Source organism: Haemorhous mexicanus, chromosome 13, assembly GCF_027477595.1.
Source record: "Haemorhous mexicanus isolate bHaeMex1 chromosome 13, bHaeMex1.pri, whole genome shotgun sequence".
Classification (NCBI taxonomy): Eukaryota; Metazoa; Chordata; class Aves; order Passeriformes; family Fringillidae; genus Haemorhous; species Haemorhous mexicanus.
The window spans coordinates 2,346,984-2,369,420 of record NC_082353.1 but is presented as its reverse complement, the minus strand read 5'-3'; the positions used below and the strand labels follow the sequence as shown (position 1 = coordinate 2,369,420).

Here is a 22,437-nt window from a genome sequence, read left to right as displayed (position 1 = left end):
CAGCTCCATATATAAGACAAAGCAGCAGCCTAGGATTATAAAAACAAAACGACCAATAGGACTTTGAAAAGTTTATTCTTCCCCATTTTGTGCGCAATGGTAATTCAGAATTTCTTTAACAATATTAATCTGAAGGAAACAAGGAAGCAGCAGCTGGGAAAACACAGAAAATAAATGTTGCCCTATTCACAAAAAGCTGAGTGTGGGAGGAATAAATCTCCTCCAGCATGTTGTTGGACTGTATAAAAAAGCTGGGATGCTTACTGTAGAGAGTGACACGAGAAGCTGTTACTCCAAAGTTGTTTTACTTCTGGAACACCCAGCCCCAAACAGTCGTACAAGATATTACTCCACTCAGTTAATTTCTGTTAATAAAATGAAGCTGTAAGAAGCCTGCTTCTGGCAGGAGGGATAATCCTGTGTTACACTAACAAGTATGAAAATACGTATTTACTTGTCAGGTGCAGGAATGGAAGCAATACCTTGATAGTTACAGATCAGAATGACGCGAGTGACAATCTGCATCTGATGGGGAGGGGAACGGAGGGCAACGAGTTGCTTTTGCACCCATTCAGCTTAGTAAGCAAGGAAAAAATAGATCCAGATCCCCTTGAATAGGGATGAAATGTATTTCTGGAACATAGGCACCAGAGCCAAAACGCTGATCTGTCTTAATCCATTTAGGACTTGTCTCTTCCATTCAGAGTTTCTAGAATAAAATTACTAGTCAATACAGCCAGACACACTGAACAGACTGTGCAGAAACTACAACACAGAAAGCATTCTAGCCGCAGTCATGAAATATTTAGTGTAAATTTGCAGAGTTAATGCTTTCCTCTCACAATATGTGGTGGAAGGAATTTTGTATTGTTTGCCCTCATTAGAACTCTATTGTAAAGTGTGTTTCAGAGAGGAAAACTTGTAAGAATTATTTTGGTATGTAGATTTGAAAAATAACTTCAGCATTCATTTTCACCCCTTGTTAATGGTTGTAGGTTTTTTTAAAATACAGAAATAGATTAAATCTCTAGAATTTTGTATTTCTTAATTCATGCCTTTTGTGGGCAGGGCTGTATTTCATGAATCACCAGAGTATTGAAGTAGTTTTCTTGTCGCTTCTAACGCAAAATTGCTATTTTAACTTAATTTATACCTGTTTCTGTGCATGAAGAACATCTTGTGCTGCTCTTAGGCTGGAAACCTATCTGTTTAATTTCAACAAGATCAATAAAGTAGGTTTTAAACATTAAGGTGCATTTATATTTCACTGATCTGTTACTGGTTTGTTTGTGTAATTTTTCTATGTAGAAAGTAAAACCTCTAATTGAAATGGAAAATATTAGACAGTTACAGTGCCAATAAAGGAATTCACTTACATAAAAATGTTCACCAAATAGAAAAAAATAAATAAAACGAAGCACTTGGAAAAGTCCACCGAAAGCAGGCACAAGCATCATTTGTAGCCATTTGGACTAGATTTATTAATGGAGAGGCCTCAGCTAAAAAGTTTGCTCTCAAGAGATAAGCAAACTCTATGCATGTGGATATCAGGTTACATATATTGTACTCGGTGACATGTCCTTCCAGAGTCCTCAGCAGCAGCAGGAGGAGGAGGAGGAGGTTCAGTCTTTGTCCCGTACTCGGCGGCAGATCTCCTCTGTGAACTCCGAACACTTGGCATTGCCTCCCAAGTCTTTTGTCAAGACCTGAAAGAAAGAAAAATGTAATGATAATGAAATGTATTATGGGGCCAGTCTTGTCTCTGAACAATTCTGGATGTTCTGATGATATGTTGTCTATGGGTGGTAAATAAGGTGAGCAGAAACACATCAAGTTTGAGTTCTGCATCCCATAGAGACTCTGTCAGAAAGGACTGTGCAGGGAGAGAAAACCTGAGTATACATGAAGTACTTAAAATGTTATCAGGTTTGAACATGATTTCAACATGATTTTATCCTAACTACAGGAATAAAGTGCTTTAACAGTAATTAATGATTAAGTATTTACATCTTCAGTAAGAAGTTTGTCCTTTGGAAGAAAAATTCATATATGAAGGCTCAGCACAAGGACAACTAATTGAGAGTAATTCAGAAATATTGGGTCTTTTTTTAAATGAAATCCATGCAGAACAAGCACACATAACTCTTAATGCTGCATGTTAACAATTCTCAAAATTTGCTTCATTTATTTAAGAGAGAGGAAATGTAGATTTCAAAATCTCTTTCATCAAGTACAACTCCTGTCTGGCATCATGAAGACAGTAAAATAAAAATAAAAAAGTGGGCAACATTACTTGTCCAACCTAGCTAGATTAAAGCACTCTAGGAGATAATTTTAATTACTAGTTTCCCTCCCATACACACATATCTTAATGAACTTGTTGAGGGGAAGGGAGGAATAACAAGCAAGAGAAGCAATCATGGTTACTATTTTAGGATCTTGGAATTTAAATTGCATTATGGGGCTTTTCAGTTGAAAAGACTTTCTCCATTGTGAGCATATAATCGTAACACTGTAAGTAGCCATGTCACAAACCTTGCACTGTTATCTTCCATGGAATTACTGACCTGCTGATGGAGGATAAAATTTCCAGAGCAGTGAATGGGAACTTTACAGGAGCACCTCTTTATTCAGTCGTAAGTTTAGATTTTTTTTTAACTGGCTCCTACATACAGCAAGATAGCTGCAAACTTACAAAATGATGGCAACTTTTGGGTTCAGCATTCTTGTTACTTTTAATTACAAAGCAGCTTCTCATGGTCCTGCCTAAAATAAATGAACCAGCATGACTAGCTAATCCTCTTTGACTGCAATCTTCAAAATCTTGACAACTATGTTTTCAAGAGATGGACATGAATTTAGAAGAGTGAACCAATAATGGTAAGACCACAAAGTTGTCAGGTTTCAGAGCATAAGTCCCCTCTCCCCCAATATCCCATCTGAGTGATTAATCTGAAGACACTCTCTTCCAAAGAGAAACATATACAATCCTCAGAGAAAAAAGTGAATCTGGATAAAAACTGTTCTTTTTTAGTCAAAAATGAGTGAAAGCAGTAAGAATGAAAAAAGAAAATAATTAAGCTGAAAAAACAGAAACAGAAGTATTACAGTCAGTACTGAAATGCAATGAACAAAGTGGATGATGAAGCCTGTGAAAGGCAAATGAGTGGCCTTCACTTCAGGATCCAGATTTCAATATATATGCTTTGTAGGTTTCATAAACGTTATAAGTGAAATGCTAAGAGTTCCTTAAAGCTCTGATCCCCTTCTTGAAAAACAGCCATCCAGTTCACTATTCTGGAGTTCATAAAGCTGTGGAAATCTAAGACAGGCATTGCTGAGACAAAAGGAATGCTACAGCCTGTCCCCTTATTAGAGCAGGGCATATTCAATATTGCCAAAGATAATATAATTACTGTCAGAGAAGGACAGTGGCACTGCTCATGCAACAGGCCAGCTCAGCAGGCCATCCCCCACCCTGGTGTGAATCTTCCATGTTAATTCTTGCTTTGATATGATATGATTTTAATTCAGTGCACTTATTTGCACACCCACGTTACCTTTCCATCTTTAATTGTTTCAAAGCAAGCTGACTCAATCTTGGTGGCATGTTTGTGCATTCCCATGTGGCGTAGCATCATCACAGCACTCAGAAGGAGGGCAGTTGGATTTGCCATGTCTTTTCCTGCAATGTCTGGTGCTGTTCCATGAACCTAGAAAGGAGAGTAAACTGTTATGTCATTAAGGCTGATTAAAATGTCCCAGGCAATTGTGCAAGCAACCTGAGCAACAGGTCTTCATGTTAAAACAGGACTTAGTAAGTCCTGGGATACAGTCAGCAGAAAGAAGATACCAAGGATCAAAACAATTCAGGTCAAAGATGTCAGACAGGGAAAACTAGGTCACCTAATACCTTTAAGTTGAGCCCATCAAGTTCTATTTCATAGAGGGTATTTATCATCTAAAAAAGTGGGAAAATAAAGTATCAGCCAAAAAATGGATATGCAAAAAACCTACGTGGAATATTTACGTTACCCACTCTCTCAGGGTAAAGCTTGAGTATCTTCACATTAAAAAAGAGTTCTAGGAAGATCTTTGTTAGATAAATGTCAGCCTCATTGTATGGCACGGAAAAGTTGAGATTCTCAAGCTGAGACAAAGTTGTTCCTGATCTCCCTTTGTGTGTCACAAGACTTACGGATTCAAAAATGGCCACACCGTTGGCACCAATGTTTCCGCTGGGTGTTACTCCAAGACCCCCAATGAGTCCAGCACACAAGTCACTGAAAAAAACCCAACCACCAAATTCAACAATCCATGAGTTTTTCCATATACAGTTTCCTCTCTGCAAGATATTAAAATATTTTTGTCAATCAACTGCAACTATATTTATACACCTGTACAGTTTGAGAATAATATGGAGAAAGAACAGACGCTGTTAGCCACCTGTACCCATCAGAACATTGGAAAATTCTGAGAACTTAGCAGAAGATAATGTAATAAAGGAAAATTAATTCCAAATACTAGAATAAAGCTGATAAGACACGGGCACAACAAGAAGTACTAGAAGCACAGCATTTGTGTAAAAGTCTCAAAAACTAACTGTTATGTACAGTTTCCTGGAACTGTACAGAAATCTTACTTCCTCTGAAGGGGCTACTTTTCGTATGTAAATGCAAAGTACTTTTCATATGTAAATTCCTTCTACAATGTGGAGGAATTTTGCTCAGGTAGGTGTATTACTGGTGGTTTTGTGGTGTACTGTGTGCAGCTTAAGGAATGTTTTCACCAGACTAGCTTTTCCCCTCTTTCCTCAACAGCCTGCAGGTCACAAGTCTACATTAGCAGATCATCAGATATAAGCAATTAGCATTTGGTTTGCACCAAAATTACCATGGGGAACAACAAAACAACTGTGCCTGTTGTCATCGTACTGTAACTCCTGCAGTGTAACTCCCAAGCTGAACACACTGACTGACAAAGCTCTTAAAACTCTGTTATTTTCACATCCATTCATCATCATTGCCTACAAACTTGGCTCATACTCAGCTAAGTTAGTCCTTAGCTTTGGACTAACAAGGAGAAAAGTTTGGATGACTTTGCAGAACAATATTTTAAGCTAAAATAAACCACTTAAGTTACAAAGAGCCTGGGGAAAAACTGAATACAGTCTGCATTTGTCACTCTAAGTATTTAATGCTTAAAGAGAAGAGATTGTCTTCTACCTATTCAGACCTATTCAGTCTAAGGAATCTGCTTGGCATTTTGTTCATACTTTTAGAGCAGCAGGTGAGACCTCACCCAGTGGTGACAGTGTCCTCTTCAAGAACAGACTCAAATTTATTGAAAATTTTTAGAATGATGGATTTTTTAATGGAATTTCTAGGAGAACTTTAAAATGGCTGATAATGAACTCTCTGAATTGGTATTGATGATGAGACTCCTCTGATTTGATCTCTCTTAGTTAATACACAGTAAGAGCTGCTGTGAGGGCCCTGTGCACACCTTCACCAATTCTTTCTTAGTTAGAAATCTGATTTTTCTTAGTGTGCACAGCCTTATCACAGAGAGAGTGCTGTTTTAAGAGAAGCTTAAGAACCATTTCTTTTTATACATAAGTTACCTTTAAATTTATTATCTGCACAAAACCAGGAGATGGATTCCAACATGTGAATAGTCAAACTTGTAAATAAAAATTCCAGTTCATGATCTTTTCTCAATCTCTCCTTAGAGGTGTGAGAAGAAACTATTTTACATAATACACTTAATAGTTCAGATTAAAACACTTCATTTTACAGGCGTTTCATGGTATTTACACTCTACCTGATAATTTTACAGATGGGAAATGTGTGCTGATAGGTTTTGCCTTCGTGACACAAAGAACCTCTAGTTAATTAATGTTATTCAAATATAAAAATTTAATTTGACAGTAAGGAAAAGTACTACATAAACCAAGAGCTGACAGAATATTAAGAGGCCACACATTTAGTTCTTCAGTGAATATGCAGGCTGATTTAAATGTATGATGAGCTCCCTGTGTACATCATAGTCCCACAGTCAGCCTACACAATCTGTTTTGGTGCTGAGGATGAGAAAGTTTTTCTCCAATATCTAAGCAGGCATTCATTCCTTATTACAATGTAAGCCATTAAATTCTTCATACATTTGGAGAAATTTCTCTCTGTCCCATCTGAACAATATTCATAGCCTCCATAAGCAGAAACAGATTTTTTAAAATAAAAAGTACATTCTCATCAGGTAGCCCCTCCCATTAATATATTAATGCCTGAAGCAGTTAATGTCTGCTAAGAAGTCAGAGTGCATAAGGTCATCTAGCTTGCACGTGACCTCAGTGATTTTTGGGCAAGTATCAGTATTTTACATGTTGGGAGTTTAAATGAAAATCTCCATACCTGAGGATGTCACCGTACAAGTTTGGCATAACAAGCACATCAAATTGAGATGGATCTTGAACCATCTAGAAGGAAGTATATTTTCATTCAGTTTAAGAATTTAAACTAAAAAATAAATAAATAACGACAACTAAAACATAAATACTCACATTCAGACATACAGTATCCAGATACATTTCATTAAATTTAATATCTTTACAGTTTTCTGCTGCCTCCCTGCATTTTCTCAAGAAAAGCCCATCAGACATTCTCCTGCAATCAGACAAGCAAAAGAATATTGCAGTTACTGTAAGGAAGCATTACTGGAGATAAAGAAAACTGCATGCAAGGGGGTTTAATTAGAATCCAGAAACTTGAGTTGTGACTGTTTATCCCTCCTAAAATACTTCTGTATCAGTAGTTTAAACAGCATAAATTAATTCTCAGAATGACTTACATTTATTTACGAAAGGCTTAGTGAATTTGTGAAGATGATGTCACATTACATCATGTGTGCTATGACTCAGTTCAAAGTGGTGTGGAAACTGCAAGAGATACCAGCCACTTTCATCCTCAGTTTTAAAATTCATTTTCCTTGTTTAAAAGTTTCTAAAATAAGAGGTCTGGGAGGATTACTACAAACTTGCTAATAAGAACATTGGCACACGATTACCTCAGCCTTGTCAATACTGAGTAAGTACTGTCCATTTTTCTTAGGAGGCATTTACTTGAATTTTTCCCATTTTACTGACTCTGAGTGCCATCAGCAGAAGTTTCACATTTGAATAAGACTTAAGCAGTTATTTATGATTTAATTTTGGGGGATTTTTTTTTGTTTTTCTTAAAAGAAGTGTCAACATACATAATGTTTGCCTTGTGCACAGCAGTCACGTGGCTCCTCTGATTGTTTCTGGCATACTCAAAAGCAAACTCTGCAATGCGCTTGCTGGCTTCCTCTGTGATCAGCTTGATGCTTTGCACAACCCCATCAACAATCTGAAAGACAGGAGGTTCATCAGCAGTGCAAGTTCATTCTTCCCATTTGGAACCGAGCAGCAGAATTCTGAGGGAGGCAGAATGCATTTCGCAACGGAGAAGCTTTTTTATGGGTGCCAAAGGTAAAAAAGAATCCCACTGAAGCGCAGTGAGATGGGCAGAGTTAGCAGTGCTGGGGCAGAAAGGCCGCAGAGGCAGCAGCCGAGGCACCCACCACGTGCTCGATGCCACTGTACTCGCCCTCGGTGTTCTCGCGGATGGTGACGATGTTCACGTCCGTGTAGGGCGTCTTGTAGCCCTCGATGGACACGCACGGACGCACGTTGGCATAAAGGTCAAAGGTTTTCCGCAGCAGCAGATTCATCGATGGGTGCCCTGCAGCAATTGGGGTCTTCAGAGGCCCTACAGGAAAAAAGGTCCACAAGGATGAAGGAGAAAATAAACCCCTCCATGGATCTGAGAGCTGAAGTCAAGTTGGACTCCTCCAGAGGATCTCCAAATTCCTGTTTAACCCTTACGCTGGAATGCCGTGGCAGTTCTCTCTTCTGTCAACCACGGCACAGGCACATTCATCAGTTGGGTAAAGGCCAAACTGTGAGCCTTCCGTGGAACAGATTTTACAAAATGTATTCATTCAAACATAAAAAGATACTGCTCATTAGTAACGCAGTTACTGCATACTGTTGTGTATCTTAGGAATGCCTTCTGCAGAGAGTCCAAAGGTTGTTATGTACCCAATTTCAACTACAATAATTATCAAACTTAGGGCTTGGAAGCTGCATGAACCTTTCCTGCAAGGACTGTTGCAAGACTGCAGACAAGTACCTGACAGGCTGTCCCCTATTTTATTGTGCTACAGAGGAAGAACTTTGGCTTTACATCAAACTCGTGAGAAACACAATAGTATTTAATATCTGTGTATTCACCCCTAAAATACCTTTTAATCCCATTTTGTTTTTATCCATGGATTCTTTGGCTTCTGGGGGTATCATCCACTTCCCTCCTGGTCCTTGGATAGCCGAAACATTCCTCTCTTCCCACTGAATAGGTGCCTAAACACACACACTCTACGTTAACTTTAATGTCATGACTTTGCTTCAAGTTTTAACTATCACAAGAAGGTGTGTAAGGAATTTTCTAAACAGTAGAAAATCCTAAGCAGTATTTTCTCTGGTGAGTGAGGGTTTGAACTAAAGTAATTTTTGGAAAATGTAATTAAATACTGTGAGCAGCAAATCATCAAGAATGTGAATACCTCAATGGCACCCTAGATGTCATATACACAAGTGCTATTTCTTGAAAGGTTTTAGAGGTACTGAGTTCCTTGTATACAAGAGACATTTTAAAGCTGAATTCATTGAGACTTGTCATCCCCACTGACTGGAAGACTGTGTATGACATAGATGTGTATCTGTTATCTCACTGAAAATCTGCACATGCTCCATACAATGCTTTCTGAATTTGCATTCACCACAGGACCCTTAAGTGGAGACAGGCTGCCCCCCATTCATTTCATCAGGAATGACCACAAAAGAAAAGACACAACATCAAAGAAACTTTGCGTTTTCGAATCCATGTTGGATAGCTGGAATACAAAGGGAATATGCCTGGGTACTGTTAGTAATGTGGAACAATTTAACAGGCATCTTGCCTAAGAGCTGTATTTCCTTTCAAGGAAACTTGACAAGCTCTGGTGAAGTTTCTCAGATAGAACAGTTCCTGGATACAGTAAGTTTTCATCTCACTGAAGTTAATGTGTTTGGCAGCACAGCAATTGGATTGCTAAAAGGAGCCAGTCCTTTCACACACACTTTTGACCTGCACTTGAAGTCATAATAAATGAAAGAACATCCTCTGTCAGTTGCTCAGGATTACTACATCAACAAGGCGATTTCACATGACATTGCATTCGTGTTTCCAAAAATCAAACACAGCATGTGCTTTCAAGTCTCTACTCTTCCGTCAGCTAACAGTTTCAAGCCGTGCCTGGCTATCACATTCCTGTCATTCATTAGCTGAAGTTTCAAACTCTTTCTAGTGGAAAGAAGTTTTAATAGCTAAATATGACTTAATCTCTTAAAAGAGATTTTAAGCTTTTTTAAATATGCCTAATTAATGTTTTTTGCTGTAGTTTAATTTGCAATGCTTATAGCAAGACAAATATGACTTACTTTGGCAGCATCAAAGATCTTCATGACAGCAGCAGAAATCTCAGGTCCTATGCCATCTCCTGGGATTAAAGTTACTGTTTGTACCTAGGTAAAAAAATATCAGTAGTACAACAAATGAATGTTTGTTTTCTACATAGAAAACATCTTCATGTGTTGTAGGAACCAAATAACTACTAGAAAACAAAATAAATTTTCCTTTACCAAATATTCACTAAGAAGAACAGTAGTCCTGGACAGGAGAAGGACTGTCTTGCTTTCCAAGGGAGTGTGTAGATGTTTGGAGAGAAAAGTTTAAAAATTCACCTACTACCTATTCCTGTTTCACAACAGAGGCTGAATGTGAAAGGCAGATTCCTGCTCAGTACTCCTTGAAATGAACGTAGCATGCTTTCCTCTGGAAATCTGGCGAGCAAGTTGTATTACCTAGTTATGGCTCTGTTCCACGTATTTCTACAATGTTATCAACATGCTGCATGATACTGACACATGCTAGAAATGATTACATGTATGAAAAGCTACATTCACCTTAAAAAAGGTCTTGCCAAGCTAAACTTCTCAAGTGACCTCCTAAAAATCTAAGACCTATTTTAAACAATACCAACTTATTTACCTCCCATAATGTCCTCTGTTTTGTTTCTTTTATCATTATCAAACAAGTAAAAAAATTGCACAGCCAAGACTCAACAAATAGCAGGGGAATAATGTATTCTTTTTTAAAGAAAAAAATAAATTATGATCACTGTTCTAAGGGTACGTGCTCCAGCTCATTTTGTTTTATTCAGAGAGATCCAACAGCTTTTATGGGCTCATTATTACCTACAGAAAAGGCAGCTCACATACATTATTTGAAAAACCACCAACAGAATCAACTCACAGGCCAGAACTTCAATATATATTGACTGATTTTTTTAACTTTTGAGCCAAAGAAATTCACTGTGGACAATAAAAAACCAGAGCTTCAGATAAAAGAACACTGGTGCTGAGCAAGCTGTCACTGATGAAATGCCTCGAGAATAGTATAGTGCTGTCTGTCAACACTGCAGGGCTCCACCTGAGCCTGAAACCTGTGTTTTCAATAGAACCAGGGGTGCCTCACCTGATTTTTATACTGCATATGTGACCCTTCCGTTGCTTTTCTAACTGTTGTACCTGCTGTTCTACAAAACTTATCATGAAAAGCTACAGTTCCTCTTTAATCTTAAGTGCTGCTTAAGGGTGCTGAGCCCTGCTCCTGTCTTCACCAAAAACAAGGCCCATGGGCACTTCAAACACATACACAAAAAAGAAGGTAAAACATCTACAGGGAAATATACAACGTCTAAGATAGTTTAAAGAGGACCTTGAAAAGGCAGAATTTTAGATGCAAGAAGTTCTAAAAGCAACAGTAAAGTAAATCTAGAGCTTAGAGGGAAGTCTGCAAAAGAAAGGAAACGAGAAGCTTCTCAACAATGTTTCTACTTTGCCCAATGTATATTTGCTCATTCCCAGATGAATTCCAGAAGACTGGCTTATGTCTGTATTTTGTGAAAACTTTCCACACCACTTCTATTTTTTGCTAGAGCTTTTTATATTCTCACACTGATGTGCAATTGCCAATGACAGTAATTAACTGATATAAATCCAGGATGGCATTAAGAGCATGCATGTTCACTTGTTTGGCCCTTATTTTTTGGGAATGTAAGAATAACAGCAATGATCTTATAAGTTTCCAAACCTGCTTATTGAGAAACTTCTTAAAAGAAAAAAATGGGACTGTTATACTCACAGCATTACCAAAACTTCTGGTCACCTTTTTTTGGCTTTTGAAAGCACCTAGCAATCGAGAAACCTGCAAAAATCCAAACCAAAAAGATATTCTTTTACTGAACAAACGTGATTTTACAAGTTTAGCAATATTGCAGCAAATCTTCTTTTTAGAGTCATAGTGCTTTAAATCTCCTATCTTGAACTAGTATAAAAATCCTAATGAAACCAGAGTACCCAGGGCTTGCCAAGTCGCGGTGGAACACTCAGAGGAGCAGCGCCTTGCGGGTATTCTTAGCACAAGGTGAGCCCAGGACAGCCACGCTTTGCCCCATGCTCCTGTCCTGCCTGGGGGCCCTGCACCCCACCTGGAGTCTTCACACACATCCTCCTGGAAGCAAACACTCAGGCAAAGCAGGAACTCTAACTAAATACATCACATGCTAAGGACAAAGACACTTTGCGGAAAGCAAAGTGAAAAATCAAACACTGCACTGGTAGCAGCTGGGTGGACAGTATCTTTACACATTTTAGGTGATGTTTCCAAAACTACTTTACATTTTAGTGTCACTTCTTCCATTCAAACTGTGGTGAATTTTGTTCTTCTACATTTTATACCTGTAGGTGTTGCACTGTTGCCTTCTGCATGCTTGACAGTTTTTAAAAGTGTCTTCAATGCACATTAAAGACAAAAGTCACCACACCAAGAAGCCTACACACCACAAAGAATTACATTTTCTGAGTATTCTGAACTGGCACTAAGTTTCAAAACTGGGATGGTATCTAAACTTGCACTCTTGCCCAGCTGAGTACCATGAACAAAATCCCTACTCTGCAGAAAAATCACGGCCTCCCAATCTTAACCTCCTCTCTAGAATTATTGATGCCTCTGGGACTTAGGAGCCAGAAGATTTCTAACTGCTCACACTACTTCAATTCTGCCATACCACATATGGAGGCTGTCTGCAGCTATCAGGCTAGAAATGACTTTGACAATTCATACTCCTCTCCTGTCTCACTTGCATTTGTTATTTCTTTACTGACAGAATGGTGTGTAGCAGAAGGAACAAACTATGTTGGCACCAACAGAAACAACTAGAAATAATATAATTCTCATATTGTAATGATAATATAATAAATATATTATAAAATAATATAATTCTCGTAATGAATGCTGGGGGAGAAGTAATCTAAGATAGATCTATTTTTACTTGTAGCCCCACATGAGATGTACAAGGTCACTGCAACAGGCAAGCAGTGTTTACCAAAGCAGGCCCTGTGGCTGAGGAGGAAGGCAGAGCAATCAAATGAAAATGTAAGGTTGACTGTACAGGGTAAGTGTTCTTATGGTACAGGTCCTGCATATAGAATCAGGATTCACATTGCACAGTAGCCCTGGAAAGGGCACAGTCTGTCGTGTCAGAAATCATGGGCCTTGTACATTATACTGAAGTTCAACATTGGTAACACCAACAAAGAATCCACCCAAGGAAAACTGATCCATTCTGACCTTAAAGTCACGTGTCATGATTAGCTCTTGAGAGTTCTTCCTTACTTTAGCAGATAAGGTTAAATGGGGCGGCCCGAATGACTTTGCCTCAAACAGGCTGTTATTTAAAGGTACAAAATAAATTTCATTTACTCAAGGCAAAAAACCGTATTTCCGTGACAGCCCCGGGATAAGGCCTGCGTTTCAGAACGGTTCAGAGCCGTAAATCCCAGAGGACAGGCGTGGGGGCCAGAGGGCAGGCAGCCAGAGCCGGTAGCAGTTTTGCCCGGCCGGCTCTCCGGTGCCGGTACCGCGGGCTCTCCGCGGGAATGGCGTTTCCAGGCCGGGCCGGCTGCCGCGCGCGCTCCGCGAGCTGCCGCAGCCGCGGTGGTCCCGCCGCCGCTGTGACCTCTACGGCGCGACCTCTCCGCAGGCCGCTCCGAGGCATGGTACGGCGCCCCCCGGCCGGGCCCGCTCGAATAACGGCCCCCACGGCCCCTTCCCGCAGCCGTCCCGGAGAGGGGGGAAGAGAAAGGAGAGAACCCGCGAGCGCCGCGGGGCCGCCATCCGGCCCGAGCCCCGCGGCCATTCCCCCTCGGAGCGCTGCCAGGGCCCGCCGGCACCGCGACCTTGCCGCCGGGCGGCCGCGCCTCAGGCGCCACCAAGCTCCAGGGCACGTCCCGGGAGCCGCGGAGTAGGGTCCGGCCCGTCCCCCTGCCTACCGTGGGCATCCACGCGGTCGCGGCCATGACGCGCTCGGGCACCGCGGCTGCCAAGGCCCGAGAGCTCCGCGGCCGCCGCTAAACCGGAACCGGCGCGCGGGGAGCGGCGGCCCCGCCCCGCCCCACGGAGCCCCGCCCAGGGACCGCCGCTGCGCCAGCGCCCGCGGCCCCTCAGCGCCCGCGGCCCCTCAGCGCCCGCCCGCCGCTGGCTGGGGCGGTTCGAGCCTGCTCCGCGGCTCTTATCCCGCGGCCCGGGGGAGGCCCTGCCGGAGGGCTCCCGCTCCTGCAGGCGCCGAGGCGGACGGCCTGATGCCGCGGGAGGAGGCTGGTCGTTTATGGGAAAAAAAATAGTTAAGAAAGACGCCGGATTTTTCGGAAGCTTCCTAAGCCCATGTACTTTAAAGTGGTAAAACCAAAGCTGTTGAAATCGGGATAATTTAAGACTTCTTTTTGCCCCCATTTCTGAGGTACTTGTCTCGATATTTTTAAAAGGTGCTGCCGTGTCAGCTGGAGGAGCGGCGGGGGAGGGAGGGAGGGACCCGGAGGCTGCAGTGTCCCTGAGGCGCGGGCACTCGAGCCGCGGCGGGAGGGCAGAGCCCCGAGCTGGAACTAAGGCTAGGAGTAAGGCAGTTTGAGCTAGTACCTCCGGAATGGCCGCTTTTAAACACTTCTCCTACCTTTCCTACACTTGGCAACATTGAAATTTGAGGTTTAGCTCAGAGTTATTTCGTACCAGTTTTTAGTGATAGAATTAGAGGATTATTAGCAGCCTTTCGAGTTACTTAGCTCAGTATGGTAACTATATACATAGCGAACAGATAGATTCATGTTGCTTTCTTGTGTTTGTGACTATCTGTATCTACCTTGTTAGGCTGCACTTGGATTGAAAAGTGGGGGAAGGGGAGATATTGTGGAAAATTCTTTTACACGTTTTCAACACCCATTTGTCTGGGTCTTGTGGGTGTTACCATAATAACGCTACAGTACTAAGGCGTTAACAGTGGCTGGTTTGGATCTGTTCTGAGAAGGGCTGCAGAAGACAATGATAAACCCATGAGTGGTTATTTTGCTTAAGAAAATAATGCCTGGGAGGAGACACAATACTGTCTTTCCCCTAGTGATCACTATATTGTCAATCCCTATGGGGAAATTCATTATATTACCTTTAGCCTGCTAAGGCAACCATTACTTTTATTATTATTTTGTCCCTAAGGCAAGACATTGTCTTGTATAAAACACCTTAAAAAAAAAAAAAAAGGTAATTTCTATTTTTTATGGATAAATTAGGCTTAACAAAATGCACTCAGAAGCCTCCCTTTTCTAACATGGTGTATTTTTAAGCTAGATAGATAAGATCATAAAAATAACACATTTTCACACAAGGTTTTTCTTTTTGTTTATTTTCTTTAGCATTAAAACTCCCTAGAAAGTTCATGCTCCTCATAGCAAAGTTGGCAGCTTTCCCTGGTTTGAGAGATGTGAGTCTTGCATGTTTCTCAAGCTGTTTATTCATTCCTCAGACAGAGCTCAAGACCATGAAACCTTCTCTCATATGATATCACTTCCAGACAAATTTAGTGGGGTCTGAGCATTCTCCCATCAACCATGTGTTGGAAAAACAACTTTTTAACCCATTGCAGTAGCAAAAACTGTCGTTTTTCACATCTTTTAGGTTTTCATAACTGTGTATTTACAGTTCATTTTTTATTTACAGTTTGTGCAATTGTTTTGTAACTCTTTGTAGCATCTTTAAGGAACTTTTTTTTCAGCTCCACAGCCGCTGTATAAGGTGAATGTTATTATTTTTTTCTTTATTTTATGCAAACAGAATTTTGAATAGCTTTCCAGTAAATAAATCCCAAAAACTCAGGGGGATTTTTACAGTATCAGTGGACAACAGAACTTCTCCCATTGCACACTGTGATCACAGTTACTCACACCTGCAGTAGCAGTGGGCCCTAGGGACTTGTGCAAGGTAACAACAGAATAACTGTACAGGCAGCCCCTCTGAATCAAAACTGTTCCTTTTGCTAACAGAGTAACTCTTTATGAACAGTTACTCTGCAAGGAAATATCTGTGTGAGAGGGAAGTTGTTGGAATACTTGGTGTAATGGGCATGAAATTTCTTAGGTTCCTTTCTCCCCGACTAAAAGCTGTAGCAAACCAATATGTGAAAGCAGCAGATCTGCGACGTGATTGTTGAAACTCTGTGTGGATCCTCTCTGGTCTGTTCAGAGCAGCTTGAGCCTCCTTTGGGGAGGGGTTGGAGTTGATACTTAAACCACCTTGGCATTCTCGCTGCATCATTTACAGAGGCAACTTAAGGTCCTCTGACCTGTCTGTTGGAGGCCATTAAAAGTACACCTCTCATAATAAAGCAGATCAGTCACCTGCTGTGACAGCCAGGGCTTGCAACACTTGAGAGCAGAGAAATTTGCACCCAAGGCTGTGTGGGGTGGGCATGTCCCACTGCCGGAGCCGTGGCTGTGGAAACAAACTCCTGCAGCTGTGGTCAGCAGAGGCCATGGCAGCTGACAGTCATCTTGCTGTCCAATACTGCAGCGGGCTGTGTGAGTAACAGTGTATTTCCTACTCTGGGATTTAAACTTCTAAAGCAAATGAGCAGGGGCTATTGAACCATTGTCTCTGGTTCAATGGGCAGTGAAATGGCAAGACTATTCTAGATATCCTTACAAAATTTTATCTGCAACCTATTGCAAGATGTTTCTTATCTATTTCTAATAGCTTAAAACCACTTGATTTGGCAAACAGTTTTTTAAAAACTGAAATATAGTGAAATGTGGTGGTACTGGTAGTATTTAAGGTCAGTTCTTGCTGTGCACATTGAAAACTATAGATTTGTTGCAGCAACATGCTGGCAGTAAGTTTGTTTAACACCCAACTGGCAAATAAGCTAATCTTTGATAAATAGGAACAGATGGAAGAAGTCCAGATGAGTAAACATCTGAATTTTGACATGTCCAAACAAATAGGAGTGGAAAAGACTTTGTGTATTATACCATCTTTAAATTTCACGCAAGTAGCACAGCAAGGTAATTGTACATTGAGATGTAGTTACCACTGTGATACACTTGAGAAGAGCTAGCTGGTGGAGTGTAAACCTGAACAGTTATATCTGAATCCTCTGGCCTGCATTGTAACCACGTGTAAGCCTTACCTCGTTAATGCTTTCCATTAAGCTCTGCTGCTGCTTTACTGCTGTTGTTTTGATTCAAAAGATAGAGACTTTTGATGTGTTTGGTATCTAGGGTACAGGGGAAGCAGCCAGGGATATAAGAGCAGGTGAAAAATGAAGAGATGGATGTCAGCTTTTCACTGCAGGAGTGTCGTTAAGCATACGGAATCACAAGATTAAAAGATACTGAGCCATATCCACTCCTGCTGATTATTAACTTCTGTATAATGACTTTAGAGGTAATTTGGCCATTTATATTTAATCTGATTTGCATAGATGGGCAGCTTGAAGTAGGTGGCTGTGAATGGAATGCTATTTCATGCAAATCACTTGCCTAAGTATTGGCCTGGTCTGATTGAGAGCAGCTGTTATCTCTTGCATTTTAGTAGCACCGGATCAGCAATATTAACCATGCTTAATTATATCTATAACCACTAAAGCCAATGATGGAGCTCATTCAGAGTTGAGGACAGGTAAGAACTTACAGAACATTGCAAGTTCTTAGTCTCAAGGGGCCCTTATAGATTGTTGGTGTTTTGATAAAAAAAAAAAAATGAAATAATGTATTTTGCAGATTTTAAAAAATTCTTTTTAATGTTCTGACTTACCTGTGGAGAACGTTTTGGAACATAATAGGAATCCAAAGCCACTAAACACCAGGGAAAAGGAGAAAAAAAGGCTGGGAAAACAGAGATGGGTTTTGCCACATGCCAATCAGTACAACTGTATGGTATTTGAAGAGATGCTTGCTGCTCTCTTGATCTGATGGTAAATCACTCCATTTGTATTTTCCTTACTAATGTAGCTTCTTCCCTCTTATTTTGAAACTGTGCTGCAATATGCTCTATTACTAGAATGCATTTCTTTGATGTTACATTCTGATGTTTGCTTATTGCTAATAAGACTTACTGCCCACATTCTCATCCCAAGGCATTTGTTTTGTATATGGGATATACCTTGTAATTTTTGTAGCTCAGGGCAGTGCTGGTTTGCAGCTAATCAAACCTGCATTTTTAAATCTTATAATTTGAATAAGCCACCCCTTACAACAGTCTGTGGTTCCGCACTTTGTAGAATGTTTTTACTACATATCCAACACACTTCATAGGATGTTTTTACTATGTATACAATATATTTGCTTTCACTATTACTTTTAAACGTTTGTTGTTACATGCCAAGGTGAGCTCCTATTATCCAATCCTGCTATCAGCCCAGGATCATTAGAAGCTGTAGGAGAAAGCACGCAATAATTCCTAAAGTGTTTTTATTAAACTTGCTGTCTTGATGAGAAAATAATGACCGTTGGCAGACTACAAATAAAGTTGGAAATTTTACCCTGTTCTGTTCCAATGTGCCCAAATGGAAAGTGAGCTTATAATGGGTCCTTCTTCCCCGTTGCCATCCTTTCTCACTCCGACTTCTTCCTGCTGTTGTTATAAGAGCTTTTCCTTCTGCAGATGTTAGATAATATGATTTTGTCTGTCTGCTTCTCATAGATACTTTTTATTTTTTTTACTTTCCCGTCAGTACGGTTGTGGTGCGCTAAAACACACCGTGAGCCCTCTACTGGCACGTTCTGCTTTTGCTTTAGGCTGTGGTAGAGGTTTTTCCTTCCCAGCTGTGCTTGCTTGAGCCTAAGGAGGCAGGAGAGCGCCTGTTTAACTACTTTAATCTTGCTGTCTTTTAAAAATTTAGTTAAGGTGCGAAGGAGTCCCTGTGTTCAGCGCTGTAACCGTCAGTTTGGTACCTCTGGGGGTGAGCTCACATCCTCGCTAGGCACGGTGCAGACACGAGTGTTTCCTGCGGAGCTCCTGCAGCAGCGGGTGCGGGAGTGAGGACACGCCGAGACTGCCCCGGCCGCGCTCCCCGGGCAGCCCGGGGCAGGCAGGGCGGCTCGCCGAGCCGGCTGGGCTCTGCGGGCGCTGCCCTGCGCTCCCTGTTCCCCGCCTGGGGTGCCTGGCAGTACGGCTGCGCTGCCAGGGCCAGCGGCTGACGCAGAGCTGCTCCAAAACCTGGAGGTGCCGTCGGGAGCGCCCTGAGTGAGACCCGGGGAAAGAGAGAGCTGCGTTCTGCTGGCAGCAGCCGCTCGGGGTTGGGGTCATAAAAGCTCCCTAAGCCTCTTAGAAAAGCATCTGCAAAGGGGCAGATTGGTAGCCCTGTTTTGGCACGACACCCGCCTGTGATTTTAACACTTTCCTTCCTGGCACGCTCCAGTCAAGCCTTTGCAAAGATTTGCCAGACTGTGTCCTTCCTCACTGGGCAGGTGCAATCCAAACCAGTTCAATGCAGGCTCTGGGATTTCTTCAGCACACTCACGGAGTATACATGCTATAAATGCCTACAGTACAGAGGAATCCAGCTACTTCTAATGGGATGCATTTGCAGAGAGGAAGAATTCCTCATTTAAGATGGGTAATAAGCAAACGATATTTACTGATGAACAGCTAGATGCCTACCAGGTAAGATATCTTGATTTGCATTCGGGGATTAAAGGGAGCAATCTACGTATGTTTATGATTTGGGGTTTTGGGGAGTGATTTTTTTCCAATATAATTGAAGACTTTCTTTTAACCTGCATGTATTTTTCTACTGTTCCTTCCAGCAGCTGTAATAATATTCTAAGGCTGGGTTGTTGAATATATTCATTTAATTCCCTCTCGGTATAGAGGGAGAAGGGTCACATCCTCAGTCTGAACTAGGAAGCAGAATAAAGATTGCGACTAGCTTGACAGAAGTGGAGCACCTTCCCTCCCCAATGCCTTTTGCTGGCAATAGAGTGCAAAGGAATAAAATAGATATTGTCTAAACTCACTTCTCCTAACGATAAGTCTGAGAAATATGCTTAGTGTAATTCCCGAATATGTGTTGTTACACTTGTGTCCACTCCTGGAAAGCAGTTTCTTACCTCATCATAAATAAGTGGGCATTTCATGTCAGGGATAACTTGGTACTTCTTTATTTACTTAACATTGCATAAACTGCTTTTAAATAGGGTAGAAATTAAAAAAAAAAATCCCCTGTTTTTAGTCTCGTTTTTAGTCATGTTTCACTGCAAATCTCACTGAAATGGACTTCAGGAAGCTGCACAGTGTGCATCTTGAACAAGTTTCTGAAAATACAGTGAAGCAAAGCATTGATTTGAAGTGTGCTCAAGAAGGAGGCAGCTGACTACTTATTAAGAGAGGCAGCCAGGGTTGGCTGCATTGCTCTATTCTCCTACATGAAGTGATAAACATTGAATTAGCAGCACAGGAAATCAAGATTTAGTTTATCTTGTGATAAGCAAGGGACAGGTACAGACCCTATCTTAGACTTAGCAGTCCAAGATCCAAACAAAGCTTTTTCACATCCCTGCTGGATAGGAAAGAGAGAAATCACAGATCTGTAAAGCACCAGTCTTCCTACCAACAATAGAAGTGAACACAGAACAGAGCACAACTGCAGTGAAACAAAACAAAATCCAAATGTAATTAATGTTATCCTCTTGGCATAAACTGGTAAATGCAAGAGCTGAAATGTCATCCCTAATTCAGTGCTCTTCATGTAGAAATTGCCTCTCTCTAATGGCTTTTGCAGCCCCTGCCTTTCATAATGCTGGGTAATTGATCTCAAAGCCTGGCAGGAATTTGGCCCAGTGGATTGAGTCGCCTTTGGGATTTCTCTGTTACAGGCAGACTTGCAGTTCATTAGTGTAGAGCTAGACAATTTTTGACTGTGCTTGGCAAGTACCATAAAATAACAGGTTTCAGGACAATAACTGACCTGCAGAATTTGTCGGGAAGGAGCATTAGCCTCATGCTGTGAAGAATCAGATAAAGATATAATTTTGATGGTGATTTGCCTCTGATTTATTAGTTTTGCATCTCTCTCTAGTCTTTTAAACAAAGAGATCCTGAGCTGACTGCTGGGGCCACCCACACAGAGAGCTCTTGCCTCTCCACGCCATCCTGGGGGAGACGGCTCTTTGTACGTGGAGCGGTTTGACTTGGAATTTGCCATCTTACCTGCCTTCTTCTCATTTGTGGAATTTCTTCAGAATAGAAAAAGGAAGAATGGGGCAGTATTTGCATAATTATTTTAGTGCAGGTTTTTCATGTCTTGAGCCAGTAGCTGAGTTACCAGGGCCTCTAAACCATGGGCCAAAGTAAAGCACTGTGTACCACAGTCCACTTTGCAACAGTCTGTTGTGCACATCTGTACCCCAGTGACCAGGAAGGCATCTACATATAAATTGCTTTTATAAATTGATCATTGAGTCTTTTTTTTTTCCCTAAAGCAGTTTCTTGTGAATTTATGTGTTTGTGAGTTAGTTCTGTACTCCTTACAACAGTGGTCCAGTGATACTGTGAACAGTAGTACAGTGTTCATAGTATCAGCATTCAGAAGCAAAAGTGTAAATCTCTTTTGTAAAATATATCTTGGTTGTTCTTTTTTTTTTTACTTCCTCACAGTTCCTATTGGTAGACTGTTCCAAGCCTCACATTATAAGTCTCACATGGTTAGACTTATAATTTCTTTATTGAAATCTGTTTCTGGACATTGTATTATCTGGTTGTACCTTCTATTATTTCTGTCTTTTGTACAAATTGTTTTGCGCTTATAGCACCTAATATCGTTTCAGGTGGAAAATTTTTATAATTTAAAAAAATTCATTGTATTTTATGTGCTTGTTCCATACAATATACTATGAGGCGAAAAAGTGAGAAGTTCACGTGCCTAAAGTATGGTAAAACCTATGCAAGTGGCTTTGGCTTTAGAGAGTGAAGATTAGGCTGCAGAAAAATCACCTGCTTGAAAAGCTAGCGTGCATAAATCTCAGGTCATTAGTGTGATATTAATGAAATAAAATAAATCCAATAGTTTGATTTATCAAAAACTTTCTGAAAAGCCTATGTATGCACCTTTTTTGCATGTAAATTGTCAGATTGAAAAGCCAGTTGTTAGCAGAACTTTTGACTTTAAATTAAAGAATTGTAAATGTGGTCACGACAGGATATCTACACCTCAGGGTTTTAAATGGACAATTTTTAACTGCTCTTCATGAAGACTGGTAGCCAGTTGAAACTGTTTGTACGAGAGACCTGTAACAGAGCTTGATAATACTAAACCATTCAGGTTTTGTTTGTTTGTTTGTTTGTTTTTAAAATTCAGGTAAGTAGAGGCAAAGTAAAAAAAGGAGATTTGCAGCTTTCCAGGCTAACACCTTGTCCTAACACCTGCTATTAAGAAGATTAGTGAAATGTTTTGCAAATTAGGCTTTTGCTAGCACTGGGTTGCTCATAGAGATTCACAGCATTTAAAATACTGGCCTTCTAAGAAAAGGAATTTTATTGGGCATTTATGATTCTTATGCCCTTAGAGTTCTGCCTGTGGGTTTTAGGTTTTTTTTCTGTGAATGGGTCTTTTGGTTGTTGAGGTTTTTTTTTAATACAGAAAATGTGAAATCTAACCAAGGTCTGATGAGGGAAAAAGTAAGTACTGATAGGCAAGAAAGATGGATTTCATTGCAATAAAAGAACATTTTAAAATTAAGATGTTAAAAGCTGCCTACAGATTTTGGAGGTCATCTCATATTGAGAAAATAAAATTAACTGAAATTTTAGGGTGTTTTGAGTGTGTACAGATGCTTGAAGCAATGGAAAATACAAGTATGCTGTAAAGCAACTTATTTATTCATTCACCTCGATGCTCAGCATTTCTAACTGTAAAACAATTGTATTGAGTAGG

General features: G+C 40.7%; 2 protein-coding genes across 7 annotated transcripts in view; one reads left to right on the top strand and one right to left on the bottom strand.

Annotated features, from left to right (window-relative positions):
• Positions 1 to 56: 56 nt before the first annotated feature.
• On the bottom strand, positions 57 to 13,659 carry IDH3A (isocitrate dehydrogenase (NAD(+)) 3 catalytic subunit alpha). Of its 2 annotated transcripts, none has more exons than XM_059857868.1 (11): positions 13,514 to 13,659; positions 11,349 to 11,387; positions 9,560 to 9,643; positions 8,326 to 8,440; positions 7,603 to 7,790; positions 7,255 to 7,388; positions 6,563 to 6,665; positions 6,414 to 6,478; positions 4,199 to 4,283; positions 3,561 to 3,713; positions 57 to 1,706 (listed from the first exon to the last, which is right to left on the bottom strand). In XM_059857868.1, the coding sequence occupies exons 1-11, from the start codon at positions 13,538 to 13,540 to the stop codon at positions 1,623 to 1,625; spliced, it is 1,077 nt and encodes a 358-aa protein (XP_059713851.1). In that variant the 5' UTR covers positions 13,541 to 13,659; the 3' UTR covers positions 57 to 1,622. The 2 variants fall into 2 exon arrangements, with proteins under 2 accessions (XP_059713851.1, XP_059713850.1); XM_059857867.1 differs by having other exon boundaries at positions 11,325 to 11,387; positions 13,514 to 13,658.
• An 11-nt stretch (positions 13,660 to 13,670) lies between these two features.
• CIB2 (calcium and integrin binding family member 2) overlaps positions 13,671 to 22,437 on the top strand; it is a 39,643-nt gene continuing 30,876 nt past the window's right edge. Inside the window, exon 1 of one of the 5 annotated variants that reach the window (XM_059857875.1) lies at positions 13,671 to 13,980. Coding sequence is in view for 4 of the 5 variants with exons in the window: in XM_059857872.1 (XP_059713855.1) it covers positions 19,119 to 19,169 (51 nt within the window). In the remaining variant the exon portion in view is untranslated. Of the gene's footprint in view, positions 13,981 to 14,111; positions 19,170 to 22,437 lie in introns of those variants that run through there. The other 4 variants (XM_059857872.1, XM_059857874.1, XM_059857871.1 and 1 more) reach the window with 4 other exon arrangements.